The 18,549-nt window shown below is 38.6% G+C and overlaps 1 protein-coding gene and 1 long non-coding RNA gene across 6 annotated transcripts in view; one reads left to right on the plus strand and one right to left on the minus strand.

The window, feature by feature from the left end:
• LOC138008134 (uncharacterized) overlaps positions 1-395 on the minus strand; it is a 1,544-nt gene extending 1,149 nt beyond the window's left edge. Inside the window, exon 1 of the long non-coding RNA XR_011124170.1 lies at positions 1-395. This exon is cut by the window's left edge and continues 273 nt beyond it. This is a non-coding gene — a long non-coding RNA (uncharacterized lncRNA).
• Positions 1-18,549, plus strand: part of LOC138008130 (tyrosine-protein phosphatase non-receptor type 13-like) — a 44,743-nt gene that overhangs the window by 5,729 nt on the left and 20,465 nt on the right. The window contains exons 1-8 of one of the 5 annotated variants that reach the window (XM_068855347.1): positions 6,432-6,681; positions 11,552-11,748; positions 14,824-14,868; positions 15,496-15,564; positions 15,686-15,776; positions 16,380-16,459; positions 17,550-17,626; positions 17,939-18,125. In XM_068855347.1, the coding sequence (XP_068711448.1) occupies positions 11,728-11,748; positions 14,824-14,868; positions 15,496-15,564; positions 15,686-15,776; positions 16,380-16,459; positions 17,550-17,626; positions 17,939-18,125 (570 nt within the window). In that variant the 5' untranslated portion in view covers positions 6,432-6,681; positions 11,552-11,727. Of the gene's footprint in view, positions 1-6,431; positions 6,682-9,807; positions 11,099-11,551; positions 11,749-14,823; positions 14,869-15,495; positions 15,565-15,685; positions 15,777-16,379; positions 16,460-17,549; positions 17,627-17,938; positions 18,126-18,549 lie in introns of those variants that run through there. The other 4 variants (XM_068855346.1, XM_068855348.1, XM_068855350.1 and 1 more) reach the window with 4 other exon arrangements.

Below are 18,549 nucleotides of genomic sequence, written 5' to 3' on the forward strand. Positions count from 1 at the left end.
CAATCGATAAAGTTCGCGCAATAAACTATCGTGTTCCCGCACTTTTTTCACCTTTTGTACATACTTTAAACCCTTTTGTACAAAACGGTGTGGAAAGACCTATTTTCGACGGACTCCTTCAAAAAACGTCAAGCTCCCGTTTTCAGTTAAACGCTCCTTTTTTACAAAACACCGGGATCTACACGAGAATTTTCGAAAACGCCGCCATTTTCATAAGAATTGTTGTGGTACTTAGGCCGCAAGCAATCGATCGCGCCATGACAGCTTGCACATGCGCAGACGTTATTCAGCCCTGTTATCGCTCTGTAGGTTTATAACACAGGTCACATTCCCCAGGTCCCTTGTTACAGGTCATTGTTTCACCTATACTAAAGCCACTCAAAACCTTCAAATTGGCAAACCTTAGGCCTAAACATCGTTTTTAGGCATAATAGGGCCGTTTATACGAGAGAAAATAAGCCGCGGCTTACTAAGTTTACTAAGTTTATTATTAGGTTTTGTAACAAGTAACGTAGTGACCTGTACTTAAAACTGTCGGCCATCGCTTTCCGATGTTGGTTTTGAGGTGATTCGTTGTCGATGATGCTGACTTACTTTTCTTGTTGAATTAGGCGTGTGTTAAGTGTGGGTTGTTGTATTAGCCGTTGAATTTGGACGAATTTTATTGTTGACCTAGAGAAAGAATGTCGAACTGCAGGTTGGTTGTTGATGTCGCAAGCAATTTTGATTTCTTGAATTTTGCACCATTCCGCCAACCATATTGTTACGTGTTGATATTTCTTCGTTATATCACGGTATATTTTACGTTTGGGCTTCTGGATTGTGTTCGTTATAACGATGATTTCGTTATATTGAGGTTCGTTATATGGAGGTTCCGTTCCATACATTAAATTATAACTTTGGCCGGGCTGAAGAATATCGTTCTTTATACCGAGAACTTCGTTATAAAGAGGTTCAACTGTATCAGTAGCAGAGTTAAAACGAAGATCTGAGAAGAAACGGGTAGGGCCGAAGTTTTGTAGGAAACATTCCTAGTATGATTATCTTGGGGCTTCGCCGGATAAATGGTATCCAGAGACTCAGTTTTCCATCACTCAAATACTTCAAAAAGAAAGACCGCGAGAGAACCAACATAATGCACTTGTCTTCGGCTTCCCCGAGGGGGGGGGGGGGGGGACCCCGGGCTGATGTGGGGACTTTGTTCATTGCGCATTTAAAAGTTCATGTATTTCCCCACCCGTGGGGGATTTTTTTCTTTGAAAGTCTCCAGTTTCTGGCGAAGCCAAGCACCCAACTGGATTTGAAGATGCACTTCAGAACTTTATTTCAAGGGTTCTTTGAACGGTTAGCAAACACTCGGACTTTACATTCTGATGAAAATTGAACTTTAATTATTTTTTCTTGAATACATAAGCTGCTCGCAGTCTAGTGAAAATTTCAACTTTTCTTCCCGTCCTGAATTCCCCAGATTCTGTTTTAAATCTATCCGGACTGATAAAGAACAAGGGAAAACACACTATCATGATGGTTCACTGCTGCTTCTAAACACAACGTTCTTAAGTTTCCTGAGTACTCTGAACGGTTGCTGTGATGCTTCAGAAATTAACATTCTTGTGAATATTAAGAAAAAATCAACTTTTTCTATCCCTAACAATTTGTACGCTGTTCTAAATTTGTCCCGATTAATGACATATGTATATGGTTCAGCAAACATTAATAACTGAGAACTTATAAAATATCATCACGTTCGTTTTCTGCTTCTACACAACATACACCTCAACACAACTCAAAGGGACTATTGATAGATACAGCTCTATAACTGTTGTCCTTTGAAAACAGTACAATTGAGAAAGACGATCCAAGTTGATGAAAGCAGTATTAAAGCGATACCGTTTCTATTGTATCACTAACAAAAGACGACCTGTTGACCTTTAACAGTGACCTCTATAAACAATATATATATATATATATATATATTTATTAAATTCTCAACCTCGGATAATGCATTTCGCGTGCTCTGATTGGTTCACCCAATCTCGGTTATCAGCTCATATACCTTGGTTTGACCTTATATGGTAAATGATTGCGTTAAGCGTTGCTAAACTAAAAATGTTTTCGCCGGAATGCGAAATTACTCTTTGAATAAAGCCAAAAAGGAGAAAAAAGACTTTTTTGTGGAAAGTTTGGATCAATTCCGACGTTTAGAAGTACGCGAAAAGACAAGAAATGTTTTTGTGATGAGCCTGCGTCTGTCTGACAACAAGGTATTACACAACATCGCATCAGTTCTCATCAAGTTTTTTCGATTTCGCTCGGATTTGCTCGCTTTTTCCGCTCGTATTGCGTACTTCCAAATTTTTGGAGTTTAAGGAATTTAATAAAACAATTATTCCATTCGCGCTTGTTGGATATGAGACTGGTTATAGCCAACTCGGCGCTACGCGCCTCGTTGGCTATTTACCATCTCATATCCAACGCGCGCTCATGGAATAATTGTTAAATATATATATACACAGGGGAATTTTAAAGTTGCTTATGCCTACAAATACGTACAAATTTTTGACGGATGGTCTGTATGATAGACCAAAAAACAATGGATTTTAAAACATATCTTCTTCTCCTCCGTCATCTTGCCATCGATCGATCCCCCCCCCCCCCCCTCCCTCGGGAAAGCCGATGACAAGTGCATGACGAAACGTCTCATGTCCAGTGTCCTGGTTATAAGTCGTCGATCATAATCCGTTTCAAGTTTCACTTTCCATGCTTTTCTGGAATCATGTTTTGTAAAACAGCGAATCAATAGTTTCAGGTATCAAATCTGAATTCTGTATCGAAAATAAAATAATCCGAAACCTCTGTCTGTCAGCGTTAAACCACTTTCGATTTGTTTTTTACCACAATATTCCACACCAAAGAAAGGTTTTATTTCAGAGCGTTACCAAAATCATAACACGAGGAAAGAGCTATTTCATTGCGTGACATATTGACGTGAACATCACGCGTACAGCGTTGTCTGGACTCTTGTCGACAACGGAAAATTAGCCAATCAGATTGCGAGATTACAAGAAATTGTGGTAAAATACTAAATCACCCCAGCACTGTCAGTAATCGCTGATTTACTCAACTCAGACGCATGCTTCTCTTTTTCTAAAGATCCACATTTCATTTTCGGCCAAAATTTGCACTCATTTCCAACGGAAATCCAAAACCTATACCATACCAAAACTGTTCTCCGAGAGAGTAGAGAGTTCCACTTTAATCGAAAAAAAAACCAGTCATTTTTCAGTTGAATCTCAATACACTTTGTTCTGAATTTTCCCAAATTGGAACACATTTTAGTTTGGAAGGCATTCTCGTTTTTTATCTGGAAAAGCTTTCCGGTCCGCAACTTACTGATCATGAGGTGAGAGGGATGCATATCAGTCCATAATGTTTTCTATACAAGCAGCTGCGATGGTGAAATAGGCGACTGTGATCGCAGCGCGAGCCCAAACAAGACAGCCTCAGTGTTGGCAGGCTAAACAGATGGTAGTAGGTGTTCCTGTATAGGTGGTGGCACATCGCCTCAGTGTAACCGGCTCTTACTCATATACCGAAGCAGCGGGACAGCTAGTAAATAGGGAGTTTAAGAAACCACGACGGCTACAGGACGAAAACGTCACTTCAAAATATACGTTTGAGCTATTCTAAGTATTTCGGGATTATTCAATCTTGTTTACATTATACAATATGTGCGAAGTGTCCTATAATTGGATTGGTACGGACGGATTTGAAGTAAAGAGAGAGACTGAAAGATTCACTGTAGTTTGTCCACGTTGTCGTCAAAACCTCAAATTTGGTAATTTCACGTAGTAGTTTTGACGAGTACGGGAGAGAAATGTTCAAAAAATCGTGCCGCACGTGCAGCACGATCATTTTGGTTCTTTTAACCAATAATATTACTGATTTTTGGCGTTGTCGTTGCCGTAGCCGTTGTCGTTTCTTAAACTCCCTACTAATTTGATCAGGAACCCATGACCCGGAGCCTACAACTCTACTGTGTTCGTGTAACCGCGTTTTCACAGACCGATTTATTTTTAGATTGAATTTCCTGCGAATGAGACTCCCACAGGAGCCCGATGACCAATTACAAGAAATTAAGCTGACGTCATAGGGTCACCGAACCGGAACTGCCTTTGTTTTTTGACCTAATTCGCAGGAAGGGCTAGTCTAAAAATAAACCTACTTGTGAAAATGCCGTTTCACAGACGCTGTATGGAAGTTGCACGCTCCAGATGGGCTCCTGATTTGATCCCGTTGATCATTGTAGACGGAACCTAAGCAATCAATCCACGAATCGTCGGTTAAAGTATCCCATCATTCAGTGATCATTCGGCCCAATCAGTACACACGATATTGAAAAAAGGACAGATCATCCACTTTGTAAATCAGACTGTATGTCTTTTCATAGGGCTCTTTAATGTAGGTCACAGAGTTCATGAACACAAAGAAAGTGACGTGTAGCGAGAAAGCGCTTTATCGTCATTATCGGAGAAGACAATAGAAAATCTTACCGAGTTAAGTTGTCAAAGCAAAGCCTGGGCCTACTCCTAGTTATTTTAAGCTCCGAATGTTGGTCCGGCCTGGGATTTGAAGTAGCGACCTCTTACTTAGCTACCTGGCGCCTTTTCCTATTGGGATAACCAAACCTCGATTAATATGAGTGCTTAGAGTGTCGTTCTATATATTGGCGGACACACCTATATGAAGCACACAGGTAAAGAAGATATCTGTCGTTTTACCGGCGTTGCAAAAGAAACTGAAAAGGTTGCAAAAATTAAAACTTTTTAAATTGAACGGAAAATTGAGTGAACTTGTTTTTCTTTCGCTTAAAGTTTACTAGAAGTCTTGACGAAAGGTGACGCATGTAAAACTTCGCATCATTGAAATACTGGGTCCAAGTGCCTTATACACGCAGTGTGTCTGCGTGCAGAGCTTAAAAATATTACTTTCTTTAATTAACTAGAACAGTATTGGAATCGTATCCGGTCTTACTACTTTTATTCTACTTACAAATCAACACGTACGGCATCTAGTGCGCATCTCGGCCCGACAGCTTGTCCGGCCTCGCGTTAATGAAGGATTCAAAACGATTTACCTACAGGTTCCAGTTTTTAACTGAACTGCGAGAAGGTGCCTTATCACGTGCAAAATTATGAAGCAATGCAAGAGATAGTATTGATCTTCAGATTTGGCTAGGAGAACGAGTTCTTTCATTTATTTCTTGCCGGGTGCTGCCAGACAGATATTATAAAGCCTTCGTTTTCCGTTACGAGGAATAAATCAAACGTTAGATTCTTTTGCCATTATGGACGTAACCGGTTAAAGTTCGTTTCACGTAGTTAAATGAGAAAGACGCCTCCTGATACTTAAATGGCAAAGAGATATATATTATCCTAGGGCTCAATCGATCATAATCCGTTTCCATCACGAGTCTGCAGTGTCGATGTAACATCAAGTGCGGTGCATGTGCTCTGGTCTGAGCGAGACCAGCGTGACAGTTTTTTTAATAATTAAATTAAACATCTTTTAGTTATTAACTAAGGCCCGGTTCAGACGCCGCTCCACTCATGTGCCGAACTTGACTGAGTAATTAAGTACGGCAAAAGAGCGGTTTACACTACAGAAAATGTTTGGCATGGCTCGTGTGAAATTGGCACGGGTGCCTAAAAAGAGCTCGGCAGACTTTTTTTACACTACACCATTTTTACCGTACCAAAAATACCGTGCCAAAATGTTTGGGCTCGCTTAACTTCTCTTGTAGAAATGCGAGGTTCAATTATAATCAAGAACGTCCGCGTGATTTTGGTGGAGAATGAGCAGCCATCTTGAAATATACGCAAAAAACCGCTGATACTGGCTGATACTGAAACCCTGGCCAACATTCAGGGTGAAATAACAGAGGAGAAGGTGCTGCCTTTGTGACGACATATGCAAATGGTTAGACTTTCATGTCCCCTTGGGTAAGGACTTTAAACTATAATCCCCATCTCGCAAGCCTTGCAATACTGAACCGGTTTGCGAGGAATGAGGTAAAGAGTTTCGGCCTTGTTTGTAGTCCATTCAGGCAGAATGTGATATCCAGCCTGGCTTAAATTGCTTCTGAGAGAATGAGCAAAACAGTCATAGCTTATCTTTTAAAATACCATATAAGGCAGATTTTTCAAAGGATTCAAATTAATTGAATTAAATGTCTCGCTGCATTAAAGATTTCCCTGTGTCTTTTATGCTTCTTTTATTCTCACAAAAGCGCTCCTGGAGTTCTTAAGCTCGACTCCCGTTCCTTAACAGCGTTAGAGACCTTTGTCTCTATTTGCACCACGGTTAGCTCAGTCGAGTGACATTTAATTTCATTATCACCAATCTGAACTAACTTTGGTCTTAAAGGAAAGTCCGCAGGGCGTCAAGAACTTGTGATTATTTGGGCACTATTCAAGGACAGTTTGGTAACTGACGTTATGCATAATTAATCACTGACGTCTGAAAATTATGCAAAATTCTTACACTGTGGAAATTCTTCTATTCGATTCTTAAAGCTCAGGAATTGCATACTGGGATGCTGCTTGTAAATAATATTTCGAGGAAGTTTCGAGGAAGGTTACAAATTATATGATCAACGTCAGTGACGAAGACAGAGAGGAGGTAAGACTTGAAGAATATCTTGGGATAGTTTGCTTGCAATAACATGCAGGTGACTACAGATTACGTAATCAGCAGTAATAGAAATTCTTTTCTGAATCCTTTACAGCACATGAAAGGTGCCTCGATTGATTTGAAGTGGTATTAAGTTGACAAATTGGATTTATTTTACGCAGGAAGAAGCACAGCAACCTCGAAAGTCGAAAAAAAAAAAAAAAAACGCCGAGAAGCTTAGACATTACGAAAAAAAAAAGAACTACTAATACGAACTTGCTTTATCTTGCCCTCCAAACAATATTGGTGTAGTTTCGAATACCTTTTTGGGATTTAGGATTGCGTTTGATTTTTGTCGATGGGTTAAGCTGATTAAGCTGATTGAGCTATTACTTGTTAGAAACCGCTGGCCACAATCCAAACTTACCAACAAGAACAATAATATTGATCATTTAATTTTAAGGCATGTATATTTCAAATACTGGACACCGCTTACACCACTGAGTTGCTACTCACCAGGAAGGTTGAACAGCGTGACACTTTTCGTTTGCTCCCTTGCAATAATCGGCTTATACTGATTTTGTGTCAGAAAATTCAACTGTTTCACACCATCTCATGTAACAAAACTCACACGGGATATCAGTCACTATGGAGAACATGTATCAATATTCTTTTGAATTAAACTTTTCCTCATAGTATTATGGCACAGCTAAAATGGCTTGCTAGCTTACAAACTGATGTTTCATGAGTTGACAATTGCTTCCAAGTTTCTCTGTACTTTTCGGCTAAGCTGAAAAACGTTCTGCCACAAACGTTTTAGTTTGGGACGTCGAAAAATAAAACGAACTTTATATGATACGTGACGCATTTTCTGCTTCGCATTCACACTGACAATTGCATGTGCCCCATAAACGTTCTGTTGCCCACTGGAAGAACATCCGAACTTGTGACCGGAATGTCGTATCCAGGAATTGACACCTCTTGAAGCACTCGGATTCTTTCCCGAGTATGCCCGAATTATCATCGATAAACGAATTATCACCGATAAATACATCTCTTCGTCCGTAACCATTTGAACAAGGCAAAGGTCAACAACAACAACAACAACAAGAAGCTTTATTACCAAAATAAATAAAGTTGAAGTTTACAATAATTTATAATATATTAATACAAAAAAAGGTAATGTTTACTCAGGATAACTAAAAAGCTAATCGAGCTGAGTAAAACTAATGAATGAAGGGGTAGTTTCTAAAGAAACTGTGGTGCTGCGTCGGTGGGGAAGTAGTATACAAAAATTTGGTTTATCAACGGAGTTGATAATGTAAATTGACCACCGTACAGAGATTCTAAAAGCTGACGTTTCGAGCGTTAGCCCTTCGTCAGAGCGAATCGCTCTGACGAAGGGCTAACGCTGTACGGTGGTCAATTTACATTATCAACTCCGTTGATAAACCAAATTTTTGAGTAAAACTAAGTTATGTTTAAATAGAGGAGGTAGGTTGGCACTAAAGCATGAGTAAATTAATTACATGTAATTAGTAGATAAAAAGAGACGAAAAGGAAAAATAAATAAATAAATAAATAATTAAATAAACAAAAATAAATAGATAAATTCCAGTTGAAAAGTCATGAGCAGTAAAACTGTAAGATGTTTAACTTGACTTTGTTTTTAAACGTTTCACAACAACAACAACAAGATCAATTTCATTACACTATATCATCACTGACACGAAGTAAATACGCAACTCGCAAATAGCATAGGCTAGGCGAGGCGAGTTGTGTAGATGAAAATTAATCAAAATCACATATGACTATTAAGCTCTTTGACTCCACTGACAGATGTAGATAAATAAAATCACTCAAATGACTTACACTAGGCAAAACAATAACAAAAACAACATAGTGGAGATATTAATTTCAGAAAAAGCTACGTAAAATATACAATAATTTAGATAATAGGCTAGGTGCGTCAATCGGTCCAAAAAATGCCCCCTTGACCATTTTTCCTGGTACCATTTCACATTCTTATCTAAAAGATTGTATTCCTTTACCCAGGAAACGGCCATCATCATTAGCGCTCTGTTGTGTCTTATTACGTACTCACTGCTTGCTATCGTTTTGCATCCAGCCAAAAGATTTTGTACAGTCTCTTTTTGTTCACCGCACAATATGCACTTACAGCATTCAGTGAGTCCCCTTGCGGCTTTCCATGCTCAAGTTTCAATCATTTGCTGTAGCATTGACATAATGCCTGATGTTTCTCTGGGTGTCACATTTTGTTCAAGCCACATGTTGCACTTCTGGTCTTGCTTTTTATAAATTTCACTTTGCATTCTTTTCTGATAGTAGTCTTTCTCTCTTTTTTCTCCTGTGCCTTTTTTGAAGAATGATTTTACCAATTTCCAAGCTTGTTTCCAAGCTTTGTCAAGTATGTTCCCTTCCAATATTATGCTTTCCACTTCAAATTCCACTGTCTTCCCTTTAGTTTGCATTGTCATTATTGCTTCATCCTTAATTGAGTTGTTCTCTTTCATTGTTTCTCGTTTCCATGCTGCCTTGATCCATCTGTTGTCAGACATCGACATGTAACATGCTACACGTAATCTCGATTCTTCAGATACATCCTTTAGTGACTTCAGCCCTCTACCTCCTGCACTCCTCTTCATGTACAATCTTTGATCGCTTGCTTGTCGTCCTAACATGTTGTTCTTTCTCAACTCTCGTTTAATGACTTGATCTAGTTCTGTAAGTTCAGCCGATTGAGTGCACATTCATTGGGTATGCTGCTACAGGTATCACTTTGATATTTATAGCTCTGATCAAGTTCTTGTCATTCAACTCTGTCGTAATTATGATCTTCATCCTTCTACCAACTTCTTCCTTCACTCTATTGTACCCTTCTTTGGTCTTGATTCCATCGGCCTGCTCTACTCCTAAGAACTTGTATATCTCATTCTGGTCAGGGTCCACAGTTTTCATCCTTTCATGTAACACCTGCAGTCCTTCCCCTTTAACCATCTTTCCCCTTTCAAAAACAATTTCACCACGCTTCGCTACTCCATAACATGCACCTGTATCATTGCTTGCTTGTGCAATCATCTCATTGACATCTTTCAATACCTTATTATCTTATTATTATTATTATCATTATTATTATTATTATTATTATTATTATTATTAGTAGTAGTAGTAGTAGTAGTAGTAGTAGTAGTAGTAGTAGTAGTAGTAGTAGTAGTAGTAGTAGTAGTAGTAGTAGTATTTTTATTATTCTGTGGCGTCACTATGGGTTACTGTCAATACGTTGGGGAATATCTATCGCGCTGTGCCACTTAACTTACAAACAAAACTGAAACTTTGCAAAGCAAATTTGATTTTATTATCTCAGAAGAACACTTTAGAATACGTTACAATTGTTCGGTTACAAGAAAATTATTAACTAAACCCTTGTTTACTCGACAACGCAATGCATGCATAGCGTGGCAACTGTTTTTAGCGCAATGCTCTGTTTCTGTACCAAAAATACGAACTCTACCAAATAAACCTCGATTAAGGAAGTTTATCGATATTTTCCCTGAGCTCCTCTTAAGAGTTATTTTAATTTTCCTTGAAGCAAAATCCACACTAATTTGGATCGATTATATGCTAAGGGCAAAAAACGTCGAACTGGAAGATTGACAAGTAAAGGTCTCTAACAATAAATATTGCTTAGTTTGCTTAGGTAAGATCATAATATTTCTTTCTTATTCGAGAAAAAAGAAGAACAAGCGAGATTTCTTCAATTAATCAAATTAGTTTTTCTCGTATTAGTCGTATTGTGGATTTCTATAGCAATAATTTAAGATCTAATCCATCACCATGAAGTGTTTTTCCTGGTTTGATGTTGATTTCATCTTTCGGGAACTTTTTATCCTAAGAGTTCGGTAGAATGTCATTAATTAACCATACCTTCGCAGTGGGCGAAACTCTCGTGATTGAAACACGTATTTCAACAACCGACTCAATACCTAACCACAAATTGAAAACATGAATAAACTCACATCTAGCGACAAGAAATGTAAATTTGCTTCCAAATTGTTATAAAAAAGCGATCGGAATCGAAAGATAGGGTTGGTTTCACGTAAGTTACCATTATCTGTTTCAAGATTGGCGCGCAGAAGAAGCAATCCAGAAGTGTTCCAATGAAAACAATGTTATGGTTTTAAATGTACCCGGAACATGTTTAGAACATGAATTAAAATTATGCGTTTTGGGGATCTTGACATTTCATTTGCATAAGGCTTGGTTCGACTGACTCACCTGTTATTCTGCAATTCATCGATTTGCCCAAAGATCAAAGCGACATTTACTCGTGTTCGACGCAATTCTCTGCAACATAAGCTTCAACAATTTTGGGAAGCGAGGAAATCGAAAGCGTGTTTTCATAAAAGTAAGGTGATGTTGTTTCCTTTCGTTTCGATTTGAGGAATTTCCCTATTTTTTTGCCGTCTTAAGAATGCTTTCGCTTTGTTTGGCGCAGTAATTTGACATTACTACAGCTTAAAATCAGTTTTGTGTGCTTCAAGTTAAATGCGGCATCTCCGAGTGAAATTGCGAATATTCGTTTTTCCCGTTTTCTTCAAAACGTTTCCATTTGACATCTTTAAAAGCGAAATATTTACGTCAATAACTTTCAAGATGCTTTCGACCAAATTGAAATGGAGGCGAAAGAACCAAAACAAAAGCTGAAATCTGGTTGCGATAAATTCAACAAAATTGGAAATTCAGTCTAAACAAGACAGAGGTATGGATTCAGGCAATTTTTCAAAACAGGAGGTTTTGCAAACATTTGGTGCCTTGTTTAAAGTTATGTTTTTTTTCCTCTTTCTTGTTTCTCTGTCAGACATTGCTAGCTTGTCCGTGTAAGGGTTATTGTCAGCGTCCGGAAATGTAAGCAAGAGCTGCCGGAATGGTTTAGCAAACAGAAAGTATTTCTTCACACATTACAACGCTTACGGAATGACAACAAAGTGGAAGGAAGAACTGCTTTCATAAAATTCAAACGCGGTGTCTTCTCACATGAACTCTGCGGCTACAGTTGTAAGTATACACACCTTTTTTATGCTATTTCTCCGCTGCCGGGACATTTTTCAGGGATTTCCTGACGCTTTCGCGAAAAACGTCGTTACGAACGTCTTCAAAATGAGTAGCTTCGCCTAAATAGTTGAGCTTTTTATTTAGAGGTCTTAATATTTCTGTACTAAATGATAAAAAGATCATTGACTATATATCAATATCATGAATATCAAGTAAAAAATGAAGTGAAATGCATTTGTCACACTTATCATTGAAAATTAAAGTAAAAACGCTGTAGATATTTTGTGAATTTACATTTTTAAGGGGATTCTGCTGTCAACTAAAGTATTGTGAGTAGTTAAGAATACCCTCATTTTATTATTTGACAAGCAGCTAGGCAACTAATCGCCGAATAATCAAAACCATTGATTAGCTGCTTTTGTTTTTTAGAAGGAAAGCATTATCGTTGATAAATATACAGATATTATGGACAGTTGAGAAAAAAACATACTGCATAGCTAAACCGTAATCGCATAGTACAGTTTGGAAATGAATTGAGGAAAAACTGGTCAATTTTAAATTTGTTAGGTGGGACAACGCGAATTCAGACAATTTTGCAATTTGAATCAATTTCTTCATCGAAACGGGAATGACTAAGCGGATGTTCAATCCTTCTATGTCAATAAAGTCACTGTTCAAATTTCTCAAGTAATGCCCTTGCTAACAGAATAAGTCAATTGAGACTGATGCAAACGAGAGATGAAGTGGATATGGCGAGAAAGATAGGGTTACTCCGATGTTCGCAAAGCTTCCTAGGAGGCAAGGTGTGTATTTAGAGCAAACTGCGCGCCACTGAAAACAAGAGCCTTTCTTGCGAGCTTGCTAAACTTTGCTCTTCTTTTTTAATCCAACGTACGTCTCATTGAATTTGAGCTCTTTGTGGAAGAGCTATCATCAAAAACACAAAATATGTTTTCTACCAAGGTAATATCATATCTGACGCTGATATACGGATTCAAGCCTTGAATCAATAAACCTTTCCAACGAATTAAATAAGTAGTGATTTTCGTCTCTATTTAGGAGCTTTTTACCTCTCGAAGCGAAACTCCACAACACATCCTTCCAAAACTGCTGGATTTCATTAAGATGTTTGCTTTAAATTTGTTTCCCTGGGGCGGCGATTTTCGAGGTTGAATCTAACACTTATTTCTCTAACGTCATCAGTGGTTGTTACAAGCCATCTAAAAGTATGCACGGAAGTGTCGTTTAGAGTATCTTTTTAGTACGTTTGTTTTGAAAGAAAAAGAAGATATTACATGGCCGCGCGGGGATACGAATTTTATCTTCGAAGTGAGAACAGCGAACGAGTGCGAGTTTTTATAAGCACTCGAAGATAAAGTTCGTATCCTCGCGCGATCATGTATATCGTCTATTTTTATTTTATTAACTTTGCCAGTCAAGCTGGCAGAGCCCTACAACAGCTCGCACCAATTACTGTGGCCCCTTTTTTATCCTACCAACCATGATACACAACAGAAGACAGACCACAACACCAGGAACTACGTGCCCTACACTTAGCGACAAGTGTGTGGGTTCTTTTCCGTCCCACAGGATTATGAACATTGAAGGGTTGTGAGACGGGACCTCCGGCTTATCGTCCTTATCCGAGAAGACTTGAGAATCTAACCATTTGCAGATGTAGTTACAAAGGCAGCACTTTCTCCTCAGTTATTTAAAGACCCTGAGTGTTGGTCCGGCCGGAGTTGAACTCGCGACCTCCCGCGTGACAGTCCGGTGCTCAACCAATTGAGCCACCGGTGCGCGGTTAAGAGTCTAGAGTTTTTATGCATAAACTCGGTTACTATTTTTAAACGTGCGGTGTCATGCAATCCCGGTGCCATTTCTTGCAATAAGTGCATGGTGCAACCTTCAACACACACACACACAAACTCTTCACTCAGGGGCGCCCAACGTCAATTTTCGAGAAATATCTGTTCGGAAGACGATTTGGGATCTAGAATTTTCGGAACAGTTGTTGTAAAATTCCTTGCTTGCCTGCCTGTTCTAGGATTTTCGAACATCTAAGACATGGTATAATTGTCCATTTTTAACGGATTTTTACCCTAAAAGGTCACCTAGAATTTTCGGGAGCCTTTTTTCTGACTAAAATTTTCAAAAAGGTAAGTTTTGATCCCTATAATTTTCGGATCACTAGACTTTCAGCAAGGAAATCCGAACAGATGAAAAATTATACTATATCTACCGTTTAAAATACGTTTAACAATGCTATGTTTAAGTGGTTTTGAACTATATTCTCGTTGGGTGGCCCTGTTCATTTAAATGGTGGTCACCATAAATTCCTCTTTCTCCTGTCATGAGAGAAGAGGCTAAAACACCCCTTTTTTTCAAAATCAGCCTATTGTCAGTATGCTAATAGATTTTCGGGTCTCACAGCGTTTGCTATGACGTCACATGTCACTAGACTTTGATATGGAGTAAAGGTTAAAATTCTTTAGCCTTTGTTTTCGTTACACTAAAACATCTTTTCTACTCTTCCCGCCCTTCTGGCAATGGAGAACATTGATGCATGGTAACTCTTTGCAAGGTTTCATCAAATAAATGTAACCCTGTTCATTGAATGTTTTTTCAAAGTATTTCTCTTCATGGTATATAGTGATATATATGCTTTTCCTGTTCCCCAGTAAACTTTGAGCAATTTTCTTATCTACTGTGCCTTTATTCCTATAAAGTAGTCCTCTTAAAAGTGCTCTTCGAGCATTTCTGTTCCATTTGATCTCATATGTTCCGAGTTCGGTGTTAGTTATGGCCTTGATGACTGATGAGTATAATTAGTGCATATCCTTTCTTGCATGTCAATGTCGCTCGCCTTTTATTTCCCCCCTTTTTGCTCTAATCTGCACGTCTAACTAAGCAATTCTGTGCATGAGTAAAATAAAGTATAACGCATGCTTATTTCTCTAAAATAAACGTCTTATGCATGGCTTTCATTTTTACTCTAACAAAGACCTCAACGTTAACATTTCTAAACATTGCATAACACTTAATTTTTCTCTTGTCAATTTGGCTGATCACTCTCAGGCGGGAAGAAGAGCGGACCAGAAGGCTGAGGAAGCAGGCATTTTGGTACTTTTCCTTCATCTTTTCTTGTTCTTTTCTTTGCGGTATTTTCTATACTTCCTCGTACTCCGGGGACACAAAGACTTTGCAGGACTTCCATCTTCTTCCCTCGATTGCTTCAATCCCTTGTGCGTCTTTGCAGAGGCCTTTTGTTAGTATCCAAAACACGTTTCCAGTTTTCTTCAGGTGCACGTACCTTTTCCCATTTGTGTAAAACGTGTAAATTTACGGCATTTTACACAGTTAACATGCCAATATGTGTTTGGAACGTTCAACAGGGTGCACGGAATTACTACGTTTCGGTTCAGTTTTGAGATTTGAAAGTAAGATGAAGTCGTCAATATTTCACTTTGATGTTATGAGGTGCTGTTTCTTCGTCTTGTTTCGTTGACACCACACTATTCTTTGCCTATTGTTTAATATATTTATATTATATTTCTACTTCATATTGATTTTGTTGCTTGATTTATCGGTTGCGAGTTTTCCACCGTTACTAGGTTGTTTGCGGAGAACTACTCCCAACGTCAAACATGTTGCAGCGACTGTCGCAAATGTGCGGGACACACAATTGTAACCATTCTGGTTTCAACTTTAAGAGCTTGAAGGCCAAACTACCTTTTTGTTATTCTACAGATCGGCGAGGGTGACAAATTGATCAACGTCGTCTTGCTTAATGGGGAAAGGCTTAATGTCAGGGTTCAGGTGAGGGTTTCTAAACTTTCAAACAATCCCTATGATCTCAAAACGCGGGAAATTGTCACTGTAAATATATCACTGGGCTATTTAAACAGATTCGACTTTCATTGGTATTCTTTCATTTTAGGCGCAAGCCACTGGACAGGACTTATACAACATCATTACTGACCATCTTGGGGTCACAGAGACCACATTTTTTGGTCTTATGATCATCAAAGGTAAAACTCAGTTTAGAGCCATTTTTGTGCAAACCGGTGACAAAAGAATCGTGTCTTGGTTCGGTTGGCTCGTTGGCAAAAAGGCAACTTGCATGCTGTGGGTGACTGAGAAATCTCGTCCGACATACTAGTCATCGGTATCTGAAACTGAGAAGTGTTGAACGTGCAATGTGCAATCTTTGAGTTATGAGTGCTTGCGCGAGGTTGCTATCCACGAAATAAGTGTGAGAGTCATCGCTTCTTTAGCATAATACAATTCAATATACTTGTCATTTGAAACTAAACTGTCTTCGTGAAATTTGGCATCCTCAAAAGTTCACATTTTTGTGAATTTGAAACTTTGTACTGTTACAGCCTCTAACGTACAAGGGTACAGTGAACTACATGTAATGTGTCCATCGATCTACGAAAATGTCCTCTGTTAATGAAAATGCGAGACATTGAAATTTTGAATGACATTGTCGACGTATCTGCATTTCTTTTCCACTGTGAATTGGTCGCCCCTTTTATTGGCTGCTTCATCGTTTGCAATCAGCTTAAGGAACTACTTGGTTTTGGTCTTACTCATGGCAATTGAAAACACAATAATGCTTATTCTTACAGATGGAGAGCACGAATTCCTTGATTTTAATGAAAAGCTGTCTAAACTAGCAAAGTTTGCTCCGCACTTATGGAAGGATGACGTAAGTTGACTTACCGTTTAAACTTCCCAAAAGATATTTTATTCGTTATTGCTCTGACTTCAAGCGATAAGTTACCGCAAAATGCTCTACTCGCTAAAGGGCTGGTGAGACTTGAACTCGTTAACTTCGTTTGGCGAACGGATGCGTGGCTCAAACTATAAAAATTGTTGTGACAGTCTTGACTTTCGAAGCAATAGACGGCTGAAATAAATATCCCTTACTAAACGAGTTCGAGGTACTGTAAGTTAACAGGAGCACCTAGCGACAGGTTTCTCTCAAGTGCTTTTAAAACGCTGTTCTAAGCTATTCGGAGTGCTTTTAAAACATTATAGGTTCATTTTTGTTGGGTTATTCTTGGGAACGTGAAGCTTCTCGAATTTACTGCGGCATTTTTGTCTACTTCACGAAAATCTTAGGTATTGTATTCTTTCCGAAACTCGTAGCTGGCCTTTTTTCGTTACTCACGAGAACTTTTTTATCAATCAGAAAGAAACAGACATAAACTTTTTCAGATCACGAAAGTTCGATGTGAAAACTCCCCAAAGAAAATCCTTGGCGATTAAAGGCCTTCCGAACAGTTAATTTAACGAAAGGTTCCGTTGGGTGCCCCTGAGTTAAGGAAATAAATCGACGGGAAAAAACGAGGATCCGTAAGTTACAGTAGTGAGATATTCAGTTATTATATCTGTGAGGTAATAAAGCGGGCAGGAAAGGAAACTAGTTGACGTCAAGCCAGCGGAACGTTCAACTGTAAAATCTAAGAAACGAGTAAATATTATTGGCTTTTAGAAATAGTTGATTGCAAGAGTCAGATAGTTTCGCAAACTTCTATTTCACACAAATCACACGAAAAGCTTGCTTGCAAATGTTGCATCAAAGCTTCAAACTGAGTGGACTGTACTGTGGAATGGCCCGCTAAATTAGCGGCGCGCGTACTATCTGAGAGATATAATAAACCAAAAATGAAAATCCAGGCGTTCATCAGCCCATGCTCATACTCTATAGTATTTTTTCCCATTGAGTTCTTTTGATACCAAGAGTGCTACATTTTATTGTCGTTGACACTTTCTCATTCTTTTTTTCCATTTAGGTATCTTGCAACTCCTCGCTAGTTTTCACTATATTCTTCCGGGTCAAGTACTACGTGGAAAATATTTGTCTCTTGCAGTAAGTTTTTAATATCAAGTATTAAATCTTTTTGGCGTCAGTTTCCAAGGAGACGAAATGGCTCTAGATTTTTCAAGTCTTGCAATGACTACTGAATGAATTTCTTTCCACTGGTTGTGAATTTTATTCCAGTCCTCCAAGTCCTGTACACAGCCAACTCGTTGCCTCTTTGGACGTTCGATTTTCAGCATTTAACTTTTGGTCCGACTGAAATGTTTGACGTTTTCCCTACTCATTGACATAAAGCGCATTTGAGGATATTCAATATGGAAAATGTCTCAGTTCTGTTAATGATACATTATTCTATCCTAGACAACAATCCACAAGACACTTATACTATCTGCAGTTACGAAAGGATGTTTTGGAAGGGGGAATTTACGTCCACGAGGAAACAGCCATGCTTTTAGCTTCATATGCCCTGCAAGCTGAAGTTGGTGACTACAATCAGAATCTGCATGGAACCGATTACTTTGTCCCAGAACACTATCTTCCGCAGCGGGTAAGTTGTGCATAACTTATGTTACAAATTTCGTTGTCTGATGGTGAGATTACGAAGAATGTGAATTTACAGTTTTATGGGGGGATGCTTGTTTATAAAGTGGAAGGAATATATCAGCACTAGGAAGATCCAACAAGTTGAACCATCTTAGTGGCATATGATTTTGCATTACAGTGATAACCTTTTGATTCCTGAACCGCGTCTGGCGTTAGACATAGTAAAATCTGTTAAGTCTCACTCCTAGGAAACAATGGTTTAAGTTAACATGCAAAAAAAAAAAAAAAAAAAAAAGAAAACGTTGAACTTGGCCATAGTTCTAAGATTCTCTAAGCAATATGATCTTACTAGCTGACAAATCCTAGTGGAAGGAAAATTCCAGCACTTAGAAGATCCAAGAGAACAAGGAACAGAAAGAAAAATAAAC

Source organism: Montipora foliosa, chromosome 6 (assembly GCF_036669935.1).
Source record: "Montipora foliosa isolate CH-2021 chromosome 6, ASM3666993v2, whole genome shotgun sequence".
In the NCBI taxonomy this organism is placed as follows: domain Eukaryota; kingdom Metazoa; phylum Cnidaria; class Anthozoa; order Scleractinia; family Acroporidae; genus Montipora; species Montipora foliosa.